Source organism: Polistes fuscatus, unplaced genomic scaffold, assembly GCF_010416935.1.
Source record: "Polistes fuscatus isolate 324 unplaced genomic scaffold, CU_Pfus_HIC Scaffold10, whole genome shotgun sequence".
Classification (NCBI taxonomy): domain Eukaryota; kingdom Metazoa; phylum Arthropoda; class Insecta; order Hymenoptera; family Vespidae; genus Polistes; species Polistes fuscatus.
In genome coordinates, this window is record NW_025112998.1 from 3,762,719 (window position 1) to 3,779,576 (window position 16,858).

The 16,858-nt window shown below is 30.0% G+C and overlaps 2 protein-coding genes across 6 annotated transcripts in view; both read left to right on the forward strand.

The window, feature by feature from the left end:
- The first annotated feature begins 63 nt into the window (after window positions 1–63).
- On the forward strand, window positions 64–2,608 carry LOC122526126 (glutamic acid-rich protein-like). Of its 3 annotated transcripts, none has more exons than XM_043649319.1 (3): window positions 64–540; window positions 1,517–1,715; window positions 2,093–2,608. In XM_043649319.1, the coding sequence occupies exons 2-3, from the start codon at window positions 1,545–1,547 to the stop codon at window positions 2,540–2,542; spliced, it is 621 nt and encodes a 206-aa protein (XP_043505254.1). In that variant the 5' UTR covers window positions 64–540; window positions 1,517–1,544; the 3' UTR covers window positions 2,543–2,608. The 3 variants fall into 3 exon arrangements, with proteins under 3 accessions (XP_043505254.1, XP_043505256.1, XP_043505255.1); XM_043649321.1 differs by having other exon boundaries at window positions 65–540; window positions 1,551–1,715; XM_043649320.1 differs by lacking the exon at window positions 64–540 and adding an exon at window positions 859–961.
- A 4,338-nt stretch (window positions 2,609–6,946) lies between these two features.
- The window catches only part of LOC122526127 (mucin-5AC-like), a 42,052-nt gene continuing 32,140 nt past the window's right edge, over window positions 6,947–16,858 (forward strand). For 2 of the 3 annotated variants that reach the window (XM_043649322.1, XM_043649323.1), the window contains exon 1: window positions 6,947–7,577. In XM_043649322.1, coding sequence (XP_043505257.1) covers window positions 7,411–7,577 — 167 coding nt within the window. In that variant the 5' untranslated portion in view covers window positions 6,947–7,410. The remainder of the gene's footprint in view (window positions 7,578–16,858) is intronic. The other variant, XM_043649325.1, reaches the window with a different exon arrangement.

Consider the following 16,858-nt stretch of genomic DNA (forward strand, 5'->3'; position numbering starts at 1 on the left):
TTTTATATATACATTGTAAATAATATTGATTTTTAAATTAACCGACGATAATCGTTTAAAAGATCGATAAATTTTTCATTTACTTCGATAATTGAAATCTTTCATTATGCACATTCGTTTTTTTATTTCAAATTATTATTTTATATAAGCTAATTTACGAGTCTTCTTATTAATGCTAAACAGCAATGATCGAATAAAAAGAGATAGAGGGAGAGATAGGAAAAAATATGAGTAAAAAAACGAAAGAAAAAAGGGGAAGATTTTATCGAGACTATCCTAGTCTTATTTTTCCTTTCCCTTGATCATACGTGGCTTTTCATCCATATATCGATTGTTGTGTGATAGGGGTCAGTAGTGGAAAGCCCTGTTCAAGTCGGCAGAGTCCGACACATCGTAGTTTCTTTTACTTCAACAGTCGTAATCTAGCATCACTTATAATAGAAGATAGAAGAGAAAAAAAAAAGAAGAGAAGATACGGAGCGGATCCTGATATTTAGATAGAGCTCGTTCTACTTTAGAACATGCATCTTTTTTAATAGGGTAAGTAGCCATTTTGATTCTTTTATTATTATTAAACAATTTCAAACTTTATGTTAAATTATCAAAATTAAAACATTTCTTTCTTTCTTTTTTTATTTTCAATTCTTTATAATAAAAATTTTGGAAGAGTGTTTAAATTTTTTCTGTCATTTTGTTTTGGGTCGATCAAGATCAAACACTTTTTTCATACATTTTTTATTTAATTATTCATTCATTTATCTGTTATATTACGCGATTATGATTACGATTACTGATATACATATATAATATATTTTAAGATTTTGGAAAAAAGAATTCTCTCAATAAAAATTAACATTATAATTTTAACTTTATTTACATAATTTCTCTCCGAGTACGCGCGACATACATACGTTGTACGAGAAGATGTATGTTAACATCGATTTGTTTTTTACATGGTATGGTGAGTAAGAACGTTGCTTTGACGAACTTTTTATGTTTCTTTATTTGTATTAAACACACTTATATGTCACACGATTGAAATCGATCGATGGGAATTATGGCGATGATAATTATTTTTTAAATAGTTCTTATTTTATATAAACACATGTCTATTATTTACTCTTTATTAACCTCCCCCTATCTTCAAATAAATAGAAGTATTGGCTGATCTATGAGAAAAAATTAAATACATACACATGCACGTACACACGTACAGTTGTATATAACTATTCCTTAGTAAAGTAGCATGATGCATTATGAAAGAGTATTCAGTGTACATCGTATAAACTATAATCGATATGTTCTCAACGCTCACAATAATGTCGACGATAAACAGATATTGTATAATCGATTAGTTATATACATTCATCAATTTTATATATACTATATACTCTATGTATAGTCTCTACTTATAATGACCTTATTAAAAAAGAAACATTATTTCACTATTCAAGAGTACTGTCAGGAAATTATCTAACAAAGTATTTAGAAAAAAATATTAAATAATACTTTACAGATTTTATTTTTCGTTAACAACGTCATCCATGAAGCATCAACAAATCACGGTGGACCTTTCGAATATGGTTTTCACCGCTTTTTCCTACTTGGCATTAGCTGGAGCAGTCTGGATTTTTTTGAGACTTCTTCAAGCCTGCTTTTGGCTTCCAAGACATTTAAAAAAACAAAACGACGTTCAACAAATGTTGCAGGATAAGGTATATATTTATTTAAGCATTTAAATATTTAATTTTTATAAAAATGGCGCTTGATCCGGAGATTTTGAACTTTAGTGCCACCTGGCGGGGGGATAATTGTTACTTTGGGGTTGAGTCGGTAACGTCGGTACATGAATATTCTGTTTTATCTATCAACGATAAGGGTAATAGTAATTTTGTATCGGTGCAATTTTTACTGCAATTTTTTACTTGTTCTAATATTAACAGAAGATACAATTTCTTTTCAAAACTACGTAGAACGTCAAATTAAATTTTATTGCTAAAATATTTATAATCAAACTTTCTCTTTTTTGTTTACTCTAAATATTACAAAATGAAAGATATAATAACAAATTTTTATTTCTTTTTATTTCAAGGTTGATGATTACGAAAGATATATACTCGAGTGCGAAGAGAAAGAGAAGACAATGATATTGGAAGGAGAGAGTACAGAGGAGCAAAACGCCGAAATTGCGAAGAAATGGAAAGAAAGAAGAGAATGTTTCGAAATGATGAAGCGAGAATTGAAGAAGGTGCGTGACGGCGGTGAGATTAATGATTGGGATTATCTTTTGGAAGAAGAACAGAAGCTGGAGGAGGAGGAGGAAGCTAAAAGGAAAGAAAAAGAAAGTGAGAACGAAGAAGGCGTGAAGATAACTGAGATTCCTAAAGAAAAGTTATCTAAGAGAGAAAAGAAACATGTTGACAATAACAAATCTTCGGACAAATTAGATGGGTCACCGAAAAAATCCGAAAATGTGGATTTACTGATCGATAAAGAAAAACAGGAGGAAAAGAACGAAGAGGAAACCAAAAAGGACAAATAATAATATTCCTATCTCGTTTTATTTATTGAGCTTGAAATTCATTTTTTCTATTACTTTAAACTTTTTTTCGTATTTTGAAGTAAAACAAACAAGAAGAAAATTAAATACGTCCATGATGACGTAAAATATTTTTATCGTTCTTTATAAAATATATTTCGTATGAAATGTTTTAAGGAAGAGACAACGTTAAAGTATCATCAAAGCAATAATTCGTTCGTCCTAAACATACTTTCTTTTTTTTTTCTGCCATGGTGACCGTGTGTCGACTTACCGAGACATTATATTTTTTATATACGTCACTTTGTAATCAGTAATAAATGTAGAGTAGTATAGATATATACAACGAAAATATGTGTTCTCAACTCATAAAAATTTAAATAAATTAGTAAATCGATCGTAGATGAAATATGTATTTACCTACATATTCTTATATATTTGAAACAATATTTTTAAGGCCTATATACTACAAATATATACGTATACATGTAATGCATATATTTTGTGTTACCTGTAAATTCACCTGCATTTTATCTAGTACTAACCTAACGTCTGTGGTAATAGGCGTCGTCGACCTCAAGGTCGCGGCCACTTTCGAACAACAAATTCAAAAAGAAGAAGAAGAAACAGGCACGTTCTTCGTTCTTGGCTGCTTTCCAACTAGAGCAATACACAAGAATAATTCCGGAGGTAGGTGAGTCTCTTGTTAGAGTTACTGTTATCGACTCTTGCGTGCTACAATCGATTATGTGTATTTACAATGTACATGCATCATATATATGTACTTCTTACGTGCATACATAAATGCAATAATATTGTACATTTAGAATGTAAGTTTCGAAGTATAATAATCGTGATTGTTGGGTATAATAGTTACATACAGATTTAAAGGATATGAATTTTACGATTGAAATGTTTTTAGATAAAAGATATGAGCAATTTGCAAGGTCATCTTGGAATTATAATCAATAATTATAAATGTCAACTTTGCACGCGCTTAATTTGCATTATTCGTTTTGTTTAATATTTTAAATGATCATCTGTGTATCCATAAATATTTGTATTATTTGTGCCCATAATTATGAAAGTGGTCTAAGTCAAAATTACAAAAAAATAAGTTTATTAGTTATTTCACACCATATTATTTTAAACTAAATTAATTCAATGTAATTTTTACGATATTGTCAAAAATGAATTATTAAACAGTGTTTGTTATTTCAATATTATATAGAATTCATTTAACGTTCAAATGTAATCTTTCAAATATCTCGAAACAAGAGATATATGACTTAGACCACTTTCATAATTATGGGCACATTTGTATTGTTTTTATAAAAAAACGAGGAATGGTTATATATATATATTTTTACACCACAATACACATGGTTGTATTTTTCTATTTATATTAAATTTTTCTCATTTTTTTTTGGTAATATATAAAATCGTTTTGAATAGTAGAGTTACCGCATTTATTTGTGGAAACTTTGATATACTTGTACATTACTGGTATGCATATATACTAGTATGTACCAGTATTTTTGTCTTAGTCTTTTATGCAATAATCATTAGTCTTGGCAGTCGATTACAGCATTGGTACGTACTCCCATAAGTTTAGAAAACACGCGTTTGAACTAGGGTGTCGGAGGTGCCCGGGGCATGCTCTCTAGTTTAGGCTTTTGCACCCTGGTGGTATGTGAGAGAATCGTGGAGTGAGTGGGTGGGTACTATGTGTATTTGCTCTTTTTAAATACGGGTAATTGGCAGGCAGGTAGCATACTTCTTTGAGCGAATGTGAAAACTTTAATTTTAAGTAGGTAGGGCCCAGGAAAGGCACTAGGCTTACTTTCACTCCGGAGTGGAAATTCCGCTTCCTGGTTTATACAGAATTGTTACAATAATTTTTCTTTTTTATTCATTCTATTATGCTTACTTTGTAAATTTTGTTTTGTAACTCTTCTGTAATTTTTATTATGTATCATGAGATTCAAAGGAATTTGCAACGATTTGAAAGATTCATTTCTATTTCGATTCTATCTCGAACGAGATAGAGTCGAACAAATTCGCAAATACTTTGATGAATTTGATACTTAGTTTTAAGTATTATAACTAACACTTCGCACTATCGCGATTTAGTATTTGAAATATTTGATATAATTCAGTATAAAGAATAAATTGAATGAAAATATTGCAAGAAAATGCATAACATTTATTGCTTTATTTATTTCAATTCTATTTTATTTTTTGACATTAAAAGTGCGACGTGTTATTAGGTCATCTATAATTGTCTGCTTGGACATTCGTTTAATTGTGCTCGTGTATATGTCAATGAAGTCTAAGTTCATTGATAATTCACGAGCTTTACTATTGAACAGAAAATGTAAATTAATTTTTTAATAATTGAGAATTAGAATTGTAACATAATACAAGTTAATTTGCAAAAGTATTATGTAAGATCTTATCTCTTTCGCTCGTAAAAAATGTCCAATGCAGTTTTCAGGGAATGGAGAAAGAAGAGGCTAAATGCCGAAGAGGCTAATGCCGAAGAGGCCCCCACTTAATTGTGGCTGAAGAGGGCAACTACGTAGACTATTAAGTTATTTTCAAAGGTTCAACAATAAGTTCGAACTTTTCGAAAATAGCTCTTTAGTCGTATTTTATATTCTATTGTATCATTTATTTGCTCGTCATTAATTTGTAATTGTAATTGGAGATGATGGACCATTCCATCTCCTTGGCAGATCAAATCTGTGTGCCATATCGTCCAAAAGATGCATATGTGTTTAGTTAGAGTCAGAAATATTAAAATTTTTGTATTATTAAATTTTGAAGCTTACATAACTTTCGGTAAATATTACAGTAATTTCTCTTTTCTTGTTTCGTCTTTAAAATTTTTTACTTTGATCGTATTTTATTAAATTTGCAATTTTTCTTTTCTATATAATGCAGTTTAAAAGTATTTCACAATAATTAATAGATATTATTTTTTTTAGTAACTTAGTATTCTTATTTTTCCTATTTCTTTATATTTTTATTTATTTTATATAAATGTAAAATCACACGCGTTTAAATTTAATTTTATTGCAACGTTAATTAGAGATTTGATAAAAAGTAAATAAAGGATTCAATTGAAAAGTGCACCTGCGAATTGGACCACTTATATGTCAGGCTATTGCATCACTTGATTGTATAATTAATATAGTTTTCTTCTTGTTACAGGTGATCATCGTTGGATTTATCATCAAACCTTCTGGATTCTTTTTTATTTGAATGTCTTAAATTGCTTCATTTTAAAATATATATATAAATGCATTTCTGAAGGCACACACATGTTTATATATTGAAAATTAAATATAATTATATAAAATTCTATATTACAATATAACTATACTATATATATTATCAAAGAATATTGCATTCTTTTATAGTATTGTACCGTCATCGCATTAATTAACTATCGCCCATTGATGGTCAGGTTAGTAACTAATATGAATGTGGTTACGCGAAAAGTGGACCTATGAGTTTCTATGTACTTCTGTCTAGCATTAAAAAGTTGTTAAAAATATGTTATACGCATGCGCAACCACAAATTCAAGGCACAAGCGCACTTTGAAAAAAATCTCCCACTCATGACGTTTTCACATTTTTTATTATCAATAACTAATTAAATAATTAATTAAAAAAGTTAGCAATTATGGATTTTGAATAATCTTTATGTTAGCAATTAAGCGCACCTATTCATTTTTTCTGCTGTTGCAAACTACGTTGCTTTACTTCGAAATAAGAAAAAAGTTTTTACATTTTCAATTATCAATAACTAAATAAATAATTAATTAAAAAAGTTAGCAATTATGGATTTTTAATAAGCAAATAGCTAGCAATTAAATGCACTTATTCATTTTTTTCAGCTGTGAGATTTTATGCCAACTTTTTAATGCTAAGTCAATCATATTAATAATGAGAAATTATTTTGATCTGAATTAAGTATACAATTAAAAATGAAAAGTGTCTAAAAAATGTTAATTTTTTGATCTATCGATCGAGCTTTAGAGAAAAATGAATTAATTCTTATTGAAAGATTTATTTAAAATTGATAAAGAGTTGCATCATATTGTATTAGAAGGATTTAAGACATATCGTATTTAAATTTTTATTGAATTTTTATTATCGATGAAGTTGCAATTTGGAAAAAAAGATTGAAATATTCTATGTGTAATGTATTACACCGTATGTAACATTTATTGAATGTATCGATATTTGTTGCAATGTTGAGAAATACGTAAAATGAAATATGACCGATATACACAGGTATACTATGCATGTATTAGCGTTGCATCCTTCGAGTTACCGAAGTTGTTCGCGAGGTGTCGCTACTAGTAATCAAGTAAGATCCAACCGGAGCTCAGTTTGGCCCGAGCCACGCTAGTGTACGGGTGGGTAGTAATGGTGGTGGGAGGGTTAGAGAGGAAAGAAGGGTAAAGTTAGCCGCGCATCGTTGGTAGGGGCGAGCGTATCAATCTCTTAGGTGTATGTATGTGTGTATATATTGGTGCATATGTATTGTGTGTATATACAGCCTTGGGCTAACTGTGCGCTGTCGAGCTGATTAAGAAAAGAATTCGTGTTTCTGAAAGAAAGAAAGGGAGGAAGGAAGAAAGAGATTTGAATTTCGTCGGGGATATATTAAAGAAAAGAATAATAGGTGAACCGAAAAAAAAGAGGACAACAAATATAGCAAGAAGGTGAAAGACAGTGGTAGAGAGGAAGAGGGTGAAGTACTCCCTCTCAAGGTATAACAAAAGGGTAGGAAGTACGATGTCGTCCAGTAGACCCGGTCGACGTCAAACTTTTATTCATTGAGAGTCTTTTCGTCGATGTACTCGCTCGTCGCAAATCCGGAGGCTGAGTACGACGAGGATAGCACCAGCCATGCCTCGATTGAACGAAAAACCAATGTTGTTTTTTACGAGCCATATGACGAGAATGACGATGACAGTGATGAATCGACATCTTCTGTTAGGATAAGAAAGGAACGCAAGGGGTAAGTTTTAATTGTTTTCACTTTTATTTTTGCACCACCGGGTACACCTTACTTCCCATTTGTCTTCTTTTGTTTTAAAGTGCGACACGTAATGCGCATTTCTATTGGAATTTGGTAAATGAGAAAATGTGCAATAAGAAAGGGGTTCAGTGCACCTTTCCGTTTATTTCTTTTTTACCCCTTTTGTTTTTAATACTATAAAAGAGTACGTATTTGTCTTAGGAAATAAATTAAACATTAAGATAGAGAAAAAAGGGTGAATGGATTTCTTGCTTTATTTATTTTTTATTTTACCTTCGTTTAATGTTTATTTAACTTTCGTGTTTTTGTTTGTGTTTATGTTGATAATGTAGACACATGCGTTTGGGTTCATTACGGTTGATTCTTTCTCTCTTTCCCGTTCTCTCTCTCTCTCTCTTTCTTTCTCATTCTCCCTCTCTTACCAGAGCCTGGATATACACCTTCCCTTTCCATCTTATTTTCTTTCTATTCCTCTCTCTCTCTCTCTCTCATTGGTTCCACTCGTCGTTCCTGGCTGGCTCCTGCGTTTCTCACTTCTATATGCGTTAGCCTCTTGCGTTCCTGCTCTCCTTCCTTCGAGGTCGATGACACCGATGAACTCACGATACATACACTTTTTTAATCCAGGATCTTCTTCTCTTTACATTTTCGGAAACTATTTTTCTTCCCTTCTTGATCTTTTTTCTTAATTTCTCTTACGACAAAAATGAAGCGAACATTTTTTCGCAATTAAATAGGAGTTAACTTTTCTGGCGCCAATTTTGAACATTTTTCGTACGTTGGAAGAATAATATTGGGAAGAATATTGTTGGGAAAGTAATTTCGTTTTTCGCATAGAGATCTCGTTTGTCACGTTTATCGATACCTTTATTTTAAATCCTTAAAATCATATTATATTCTAGAAATAGATACTTGAAACGTGATTAAGAACCTTTTTGTGCCTATATTCGTCAAGTAGTTTCTATTTCCCATTGTATCGAAAATTGAAAATGAAAGTGAGCTTTTTCGTCTTATTTTCCTTTTTTTTTTTTTTTAAATGTACTAGTGGATGTTAAGTGTTGAATAACAATTCGAGAAATAGCTGAGAAGTTGAATATATTCAAATCAACCATTCGCGATCATTTGAAAGATATGAAATTGGGCTTGAAATGATGTCCACATATTTTGCAACAGCCTGTAGATAAAAGTATCAAGTTATGAAGTTAAAGACCACAGAAAGGTCTTTGGGAAGACAGACAGACGACTCTATAGGCGAAGTAAAAGCTGTAAATAAAGTTGGTCCTACAATCAATGACGTCATACGATATCGCTAAAAGGTCAACGACCTTCGCATATCTCGGTCACCTGTCCTATATAAACGTGAACATAGACGTACGTAAATGCGTGGATTTTATGACCGAATGAATATCACTCTTAGCTTATCTTCTATCCTATTTTGCTTAGGTTAATACTGAATTCTCAAAGGGTTAAACATCTGACGTCTTAAACAGAATATCGATCGATCGATCAATCGATTTTCCTTTTATTTATTTATTTATTAACGCAAATATCGTCAACTCGATCGATAAATTAGTTCTCTGAATGTAACTACGCGCGTTAGATTAAAATCAGATAAAATCGAGGAACGAGAATACAGCGTTTAAAAAATTTCATATTATCTGTGGCTATATATATATATAAGGCAGAGAATATTTTTCAAAAGACGGTCGTTTAACGGTAAACGGAATAACGAATGCGAAGTAGTCCGTAAAATGTTAATTCCAAATCGTTACCAATTATGCACGTTATCTTTTCTAATTATAAGAAGCATATTACATATTTCAACATATATTAAAAAATATTATTTTTTCAGAGAGATAAGTGGAAATAATAAATATTTAATATAATTTACGTTCTAGTATTAATTAGAAAAAATAACAAATTGTATATATTATTGTCTCATCAACTAAATAACTTATCTATACTAATTGAACTATTTTACTTACGAAGAACGTATAATTTTTTGGTCGTTCGGAAAAAAAATAATTATCTCAAAAATTAATAATAATATTTCAGAATTTTATGTACACTTTTTTCGTTTAGGACTCATTTCATTAGTGACACCCTCTCTAATGAAGCGAATTATCCTTACGGAAGGGTTAATTTTTATGCAAACAAGGCAATTAATTGTCGAACACGCAACCTGATATTTATGTTTATATTTTATTAAGAAAGAAAATAATTGCATATTTACTATTATTTGAATAACCAAAATATAAAAATAGACGACATAGAAAATATTTATATATATAATGTCTTAGATATGCACGTATGTGCTCTAAGCAATTACGTCAAAGTTGTTAGACGTTATAAAGACCCGATCATACACCTCACATGCTCCCTTTTGCTTTACCTTTTTCAAACCATTACGTCAGCTTTGCGACATTCGCACGATATCACATCGAAGAGTTTCTCGTCATCGTCATCGATCGACGAAACGAGCGTAACCTCTTTTATGGAAATATCAAACGTCCTATGGGAGGTAGGCCTCTAATTTTATCTACCCCTTCGTAGGTATAACAAACTTTTATACGATACTCTTTAAACCCTTATAGTAACTTTACTCATAATTTCGCGAATGAATTTTCAAATTTTTCATAATTCATAACAATAATTTTTTAATACAAATTATTCTATTATATAAAACTGATTAGAATTATTATAGAATTGTTAACGAATTTATGATCACAGCATTTCTTATTTCATTTCATTTTTTAATGTAACCTTTTTTCTCTAGTAACATTTTTGTTTCATTTTATTTTAATTAAATCTTATTTATATTTAACACATTATTCTTCCTTTCGTAATACAATTTTTTAACAGATTAATTTACCTTAGTAATTTGGATTCTTCAATGATTTATCTGTATCGGTTAAATTATTCCAAGATTAGATAAATTTGCTCTACCAATTTGTTTAATATTTCTCTCCTAATTTTGGATTTTGTTCTTTTAAATAATAAATATTAAATATACTCGCGTAAGGGAGAGTCTCAAAGAAAAATAAAAAATATGAAGGAACTAACAATAACGGTTATCTATCGGTATTTTTCGTGTGGAAAACTGAGCATATCACGCAGCTCCGTTCTATCGATCCGCAGCAGCCAAGAGGAGCTTTACGTCTCCCCCCACTCCTTTACCCTTTCCCCCCACTCTTCTCTCTCTTCTCTCTCTACATATACGCACACATTGACAAACTACTCCATCTTTCCGATTTCTGCATTCATCTACTTGATCTTTACTTATTTCTACTTCTGTCTCCGTTATATTCAATTTCATTTCAAACGCCATCACAAACGTATATATTTTCGATTTAGAAAAAACAAAATAAGTAAAAGAAAGAAAATTTACACAAACATCCACGTATACAGATACGCACGCATGCACGCACGCACGCACTTATGAAATTCCCCACAAAAATTGTTTTCTTTTAATTTGATTTTTTCGTTACCAGACGTATGATTTAATTTTGATAAAAATGATGGTATAACGAATGAAGTCATGTGACAATGTAGAAGAACAATGGCACGGAATCAGTTGGGACGTTCGCGAGTTATCACCATGACAGGACTTGTTAAAAAGATAGAAAGAGAAAGGGAGAGAGGGGGATGAAGGGGATGAAGGGGGATGCAAGATACAGGGAAAGGATTAGATATGGAGGAAGAGGGACGAGAGGGGATGTCAGGGGGTGAGAAGGGGAAGTTTGAAGAGAGGCTGGGTCGAGTAGGTGAGAGAGAATCGACCCGATGCGTTTTCCTCTCCTCTCCTCTTCTCTCCTTTCTTCTCTTACTTTCTCTTCTCTTCTCTCTCTTCTCTTCTCCTTTCCTTTCCTTTCCTTTCCTTCCTCTTTTCCTACCTTCCTTCAAATATGTCCTGCCATGATATTTTATCTCGATATTTTATCCATTAGAGAAATTTCATTTTTTTTTATACCTTCTGGTACTAACCCTCTATGGGGTCCGTATAACTTTGAAGTCTCATGGCAATAAATTGAATATTACTTTTGAATTTAATTTTCTTCCTCAATATGGGACACGTATAATATTTCATAATCTTTATATTATAACTAATAAAAGATTTTTTGTATCAATTTATCAAGTCTTGCTTGATTTGTGAGAATTAATTCAGTATCATCAAAAATTGTTTCTTCGTATTTATGGATTAATATTTGTTGATTTTTAGTTGTGTAAATTTTATAAAAGGTACAAGACTTTGAAGGGTTAAATATTATATATTTTTGAGAATTTATTTTTTGATGTGTATTTACGTGTGTGTAATTGTTTAAGATGAGATTCATGGATTTGTATGAATTAGAATTGTAATTTCAGATTGTGAAATAATTTTATTGCAATTATGCAGAGTAGTTTAAATTGAAATGATGGTTTTATATTTTAAAGTAATCTATGTGCTAATTTTTTTTTTTTATAGACTGATACCATAATTTAATATTCCTGTATAATGTAAAAATAAAATTATGTAAATTAAATGCAAATATTAATAGTAGTAAAATTGAAAGTTATTTCATTTCGTTAATTTTTTATAAAATAATGTATGATTTAAATACAAATCTTTTTATACACTCATGTTGTTATTTAATATATTTGTATATAATATGAATTATTAAAATGATATATATATGAATTGACATATTTAAAATAGTATGAAATGAATGAAGATATTAGTATTCAAAAAAAATGTAGATATTTATAGTAGAAAATCGAAATGTGTTGTATGTTTTCGTTTAGAATATAAATTTTCGTATTATCAATAGAATAATATTCAATTTCAATAGTAAGAAAAATATTTGTTGACCGTGTAACATCCAGTAAGAATTGACGATCTTGACCTCGAGTTATAAGAAACGAATGGACCAAAGAGGAATCTTTTGCTTCTTCTATCTCGAACATCTTTTCAAGGGGGTATGTTTGAATACGGATTCGCCAATGAAACTAGCTAGGTAGCTTCGTTCTTTCTATGAATAGTCTACCCAATGAATGCATCGTCTTTTTCCTAAAACACACATACATACACGCGGATGCACGCACGCACACAGATACTCTCTTTCTCTTTTTCTTTCTTTCTTTTTCTCTTGGAAATTTTTCGGTGTTATCTTCAAGGCTATCGAGCGATGACACGCGAGAATGTCAAGGTCATGTTTCTGCCTCTTCCTAAATAAAAATAAAAAGAATCTCGATCTATAAATTTGATTTTTTATCTTTTTCCATTATTATCATTATTATTATATATATAAATACGATTAAAATATTAGATATATAAAACAAATTATATTTTTCTGTCCTACTTCTAACAAATTTCTATAGATAGTTATTAAATTGAATTATGTTAATAATTGTAATATAAATTTTATCGCAAATGCTGGAGCACAAGAGTACTTGAGTGTTGTCCAAAGTTTATAGAATGATTAGAAAAATCAATTATTTGTCTATTTTTAAAATGCCCGTCCTTCTCTTTTTTTTTTAAAGTTATACTTATAATATGAACATTTAGTAAACAACTTAGTCTAAATAGTTTGGGGAAGGAGTAATTGATTTAAAAAAAATGACTTAGGAACTTTTGATCCACCCTGTACATACACGTCGCATAGATCAGATTAGATAACTCGGTAGAAATCGATGAGAATTAAAAGACCTTCTAGATCTATGATATAAATAAAGTTGGTCAAAGGCATTCGCATGTTGGAAATACACGTACATGCATATAAATATATATACATACACACACATTATACACATACAACGAAACGAATCTAAAATCACCTCTTTTTCTTTCGATCTCTTTCTTTCTTTTCTGTGTTTCAATTCTCGATGCAAAGAGGTCGAATCCTCGATTTCTGACAGTTAAGGTCAAGATCGTGGCCTTGGTCCATCGAAGAAGATTCATGGACAACGTTCATTTATTGACCACCGGAGAAATTCATATATTTACATATTTACATATTTATTTACATATTTATTATATTTACATATTGATGTTATATCGGTGACTAGGAAATTTGATGAAAAAATTTAATACGCGTTAAAGAAATAAATTATTATATATATATATAAAAAAAATGATTGTGCATGTTAAACGATATATATTTATGAATTATTTTATTATGAATTTTGTGTTGATAGAAAAAGGAACGATTGATAAATTTATTTTTTAAACAAAAATATTTCTGATAATTTTCTTATATATAACAATTTATATTATTATTATTATTATTATTAAAGATATTGTTATAATATTTTTTAACTTTAAATAAATAAAATACGATCTCAACACAAAATTATTTTCATAATTTAATCGTAGCTACGATGCATGATCGAATTATTTATCGAATAGAATTGGATGGGTATACTTTTTTTAGTAGATTCGAGTGTTCTCAAATGAATTTCTTTTTTTCTTATTACATTATTAACGTTTCGTAGAAAGAGAGTAATAATGCAGAAGGAGGTCAGGAAATGGTTAAAAGACAGAAATGGCTATTTTTAATTTATTTAGATCGTAACATTTCATTTCTGCTTTCCAACATCTCTACTGAAAAAAAGAAAAAAAAAAAGAAAGAAAGAGAGGGACAAAGAAATAGAATATTCGAATATAATTATTAATTTATCAATATAAAAGATATATTGTAGAACTTGTACGAAAAGTTTTGAAGCATACTTTCAATTAAAAATCTTTCATAATCAACTATTTTTAAAATTTATTAAATTAAATTAAATTGTATTTTTTCTTTTTACAAAATTTTCATAATTAACTCGTAGATTTACTTAACGAATTTTTGTTCATCTTTCCTGAGAAATTTTTAATTAAAAATATTAATTAAAATATTGTGTTAATACAAGTTTGTTGAATTAAATATACTCTTTTAAATATTTTCTTAAGATTTACTTACTATCAATTTTTACGATACTTTTTTTCTTTCTTTTTTTTTTTTTAACGGATCAGGTAATTTGCCATTATCATCATCGTCGTCATCATTTGATTTCTATTTTTTTCGTTTTATTTTATGGAACTTGAATGAAATATTGAAATAAAAAAATTCGAACATAAGGATAAATATGTTTCGTGGTAATTTTTAAATATTTTTTGGCAGATTTATTATTGTATGAACTTTAAAAGTCACTTACTATAATACAACTAGGTTTTATTGGAACTCTCAAAGGCAAATAATAGTACTTATATAGTACTCATAATGCTTTCAAATTGAATCGGTCGAGTTGTTCTCGACAGCGACGGTATTCTTGCTATTTTAGGAACTCCGTCGGACCTAGAATGCACTCGTTGGCAACCTTTTATTAATAGGAACCCACCAGCCATGTCAACGGCCTCCTAGTGCGCTAGTCGGTTACTGTAGTTTCACGAGTTTACATACTTCATTCTTATTCGAATCAATTCAATCGATTTAGACCCCATTATTGATTCATTTATTCCTATATAAACATTTATTTGTCATAACTACTACGAAACATGGATGACTCGAGTGATCAAATTAATTTATCAGAAGGAAAGATCATCCTTATGTTCGGTGAGTGTTTATCAATTTCATTTCATTTTTGTTTTTATTATATGGGATTTAAATTATTTAATCGAAATTAATTGTAATCGAATTTGATCGAATTTCATTTGAATGCGATGATTTTATTATATTAAAATTTATTCGATCGAATTATCATTTATACTTTATTTATCAAGATTAGTATCGTAATCTTATTGAATATGATTAGAAAATTTCATTAAAATACATTATAATAAATGTACGATGTTATAACAAATATATTAGTTATCAATATTAGTATAATCGTTTGATTGTTAGTGCAAAGTTCACTTCCAGTATCGACTCGAATGCAGCTAAACCGAAATACAAATACCTGGATACGAACGTGCTCCTTCTGTGGTTTATGCATATAGTACGAGAGATCAATGGTTCTCTGAGTTATCGTCCTCAATTTTCTCACGTCAAAGTGTTACTCACACTCTTATACTTTTCTCTCTCTTTCTTCTTTTTTATTCCTTTTTTTAAGTTTTTTATTGATTTATGCATTTGACCAGAGTCAGGATCAGAAGGACACGTTCGTGTCGTATCCGTCGAGACAAGAAACGTGAGTCGATAGTTGATTTCTATCATCTTTTTTACTACCCTTCAGTATAGAATTCAATATTACGTCGTGGACTATTTTTCATTAAGTTAATTGTAACGAAATGAGATGATCGTTAGAAAATAGAAAAGGAACGCTGCGAGAGAGGTGGGAGAATTTAGTTACGATTAAACGAACATTTTTGATAAGGTCAAATGGTGGCGAGAATTTTCCTTATGAAGTATATTTTTGTAGGTTAAATTTCATAGGGATTATAATTGAGATGAATTCGAATAAATTTATTAAAGAGATTAGAATATTCTTGAAATTTCGAAGAAGAATTTTTCTTTTTACTCAGTCAGTTCAATGTTAAAGACAAAAATATATGATTGTGGAAGATTAAAAAGAAATTAGTTTACAATTCAAAATGGTGGCGTCTACTTCGAAGAAGATTTTTCATCTAGTAAATGTAAGAAAGATAAATATTCAAACAAATTTGAAAGGAACTACGAAAGATGATTAGAAGCTGCCAAGTGTTCACACCAAAGGTATATACCTAAGATCACGATTTCGTAATCCTACAAAGTAGTTTTAACCAATGACGATGTTAAAGTCGAATGAGAGAGAGAGAGGTTAGGTAATCGAAAAGTTTCGAGCTTAGATCGCAGTTGACAGTGCGAAAAGTACAGTCGACGTAAAGTCGATGATCGGTCGAAACGAAATAATTTATCGCAAACGAAAAACGAAAGAAACGATAAATAAAAATGGACGAAATTGTAACGATTTTTCGCAAGAGTTTCGAATTTGTTCGAAAAATTTGGACAAACATTTATCCTATCGAAAACGACACCGAAGTGAAGAAAGAAAACGAACGAATCAACGACGATCAAAATTTGATTAATAAAAAATCATTGAAAAAAAGTCGTCTTAACTGGACAGAAAACTTCCTTGCCGACGAACCGATTTTACGCGATCTTCTTCTCAACATACCGACCGAGCACGATCTTTTCGAGATTGTTTGTACGATTAATCAATTAGTATATTTTTATCTTATTGTTCGAGGTATATCTTTTCGAATTTTGATATGATCGTGAGATCTTTAGTTTGGTGATCAAAAATATGTGAATTATTAATAACGA

Bases quoted from the DNA above. Each gene is read 5' to 3' on its own strand.
- LOC122526126 (XM_043649319.1), top strand. From the start codon at position 1,545: ATGAAGCATCAACAAATCACGGTGGACCTTTCGAATATGGTTTTCACC. The intron at 1,716-2,092 runs GTATATATTTAT...TTTTATTTCAAG, and splicing joins AACAAATGTTGCAGGATAAG to GTTGATGATTACGAAAGATA.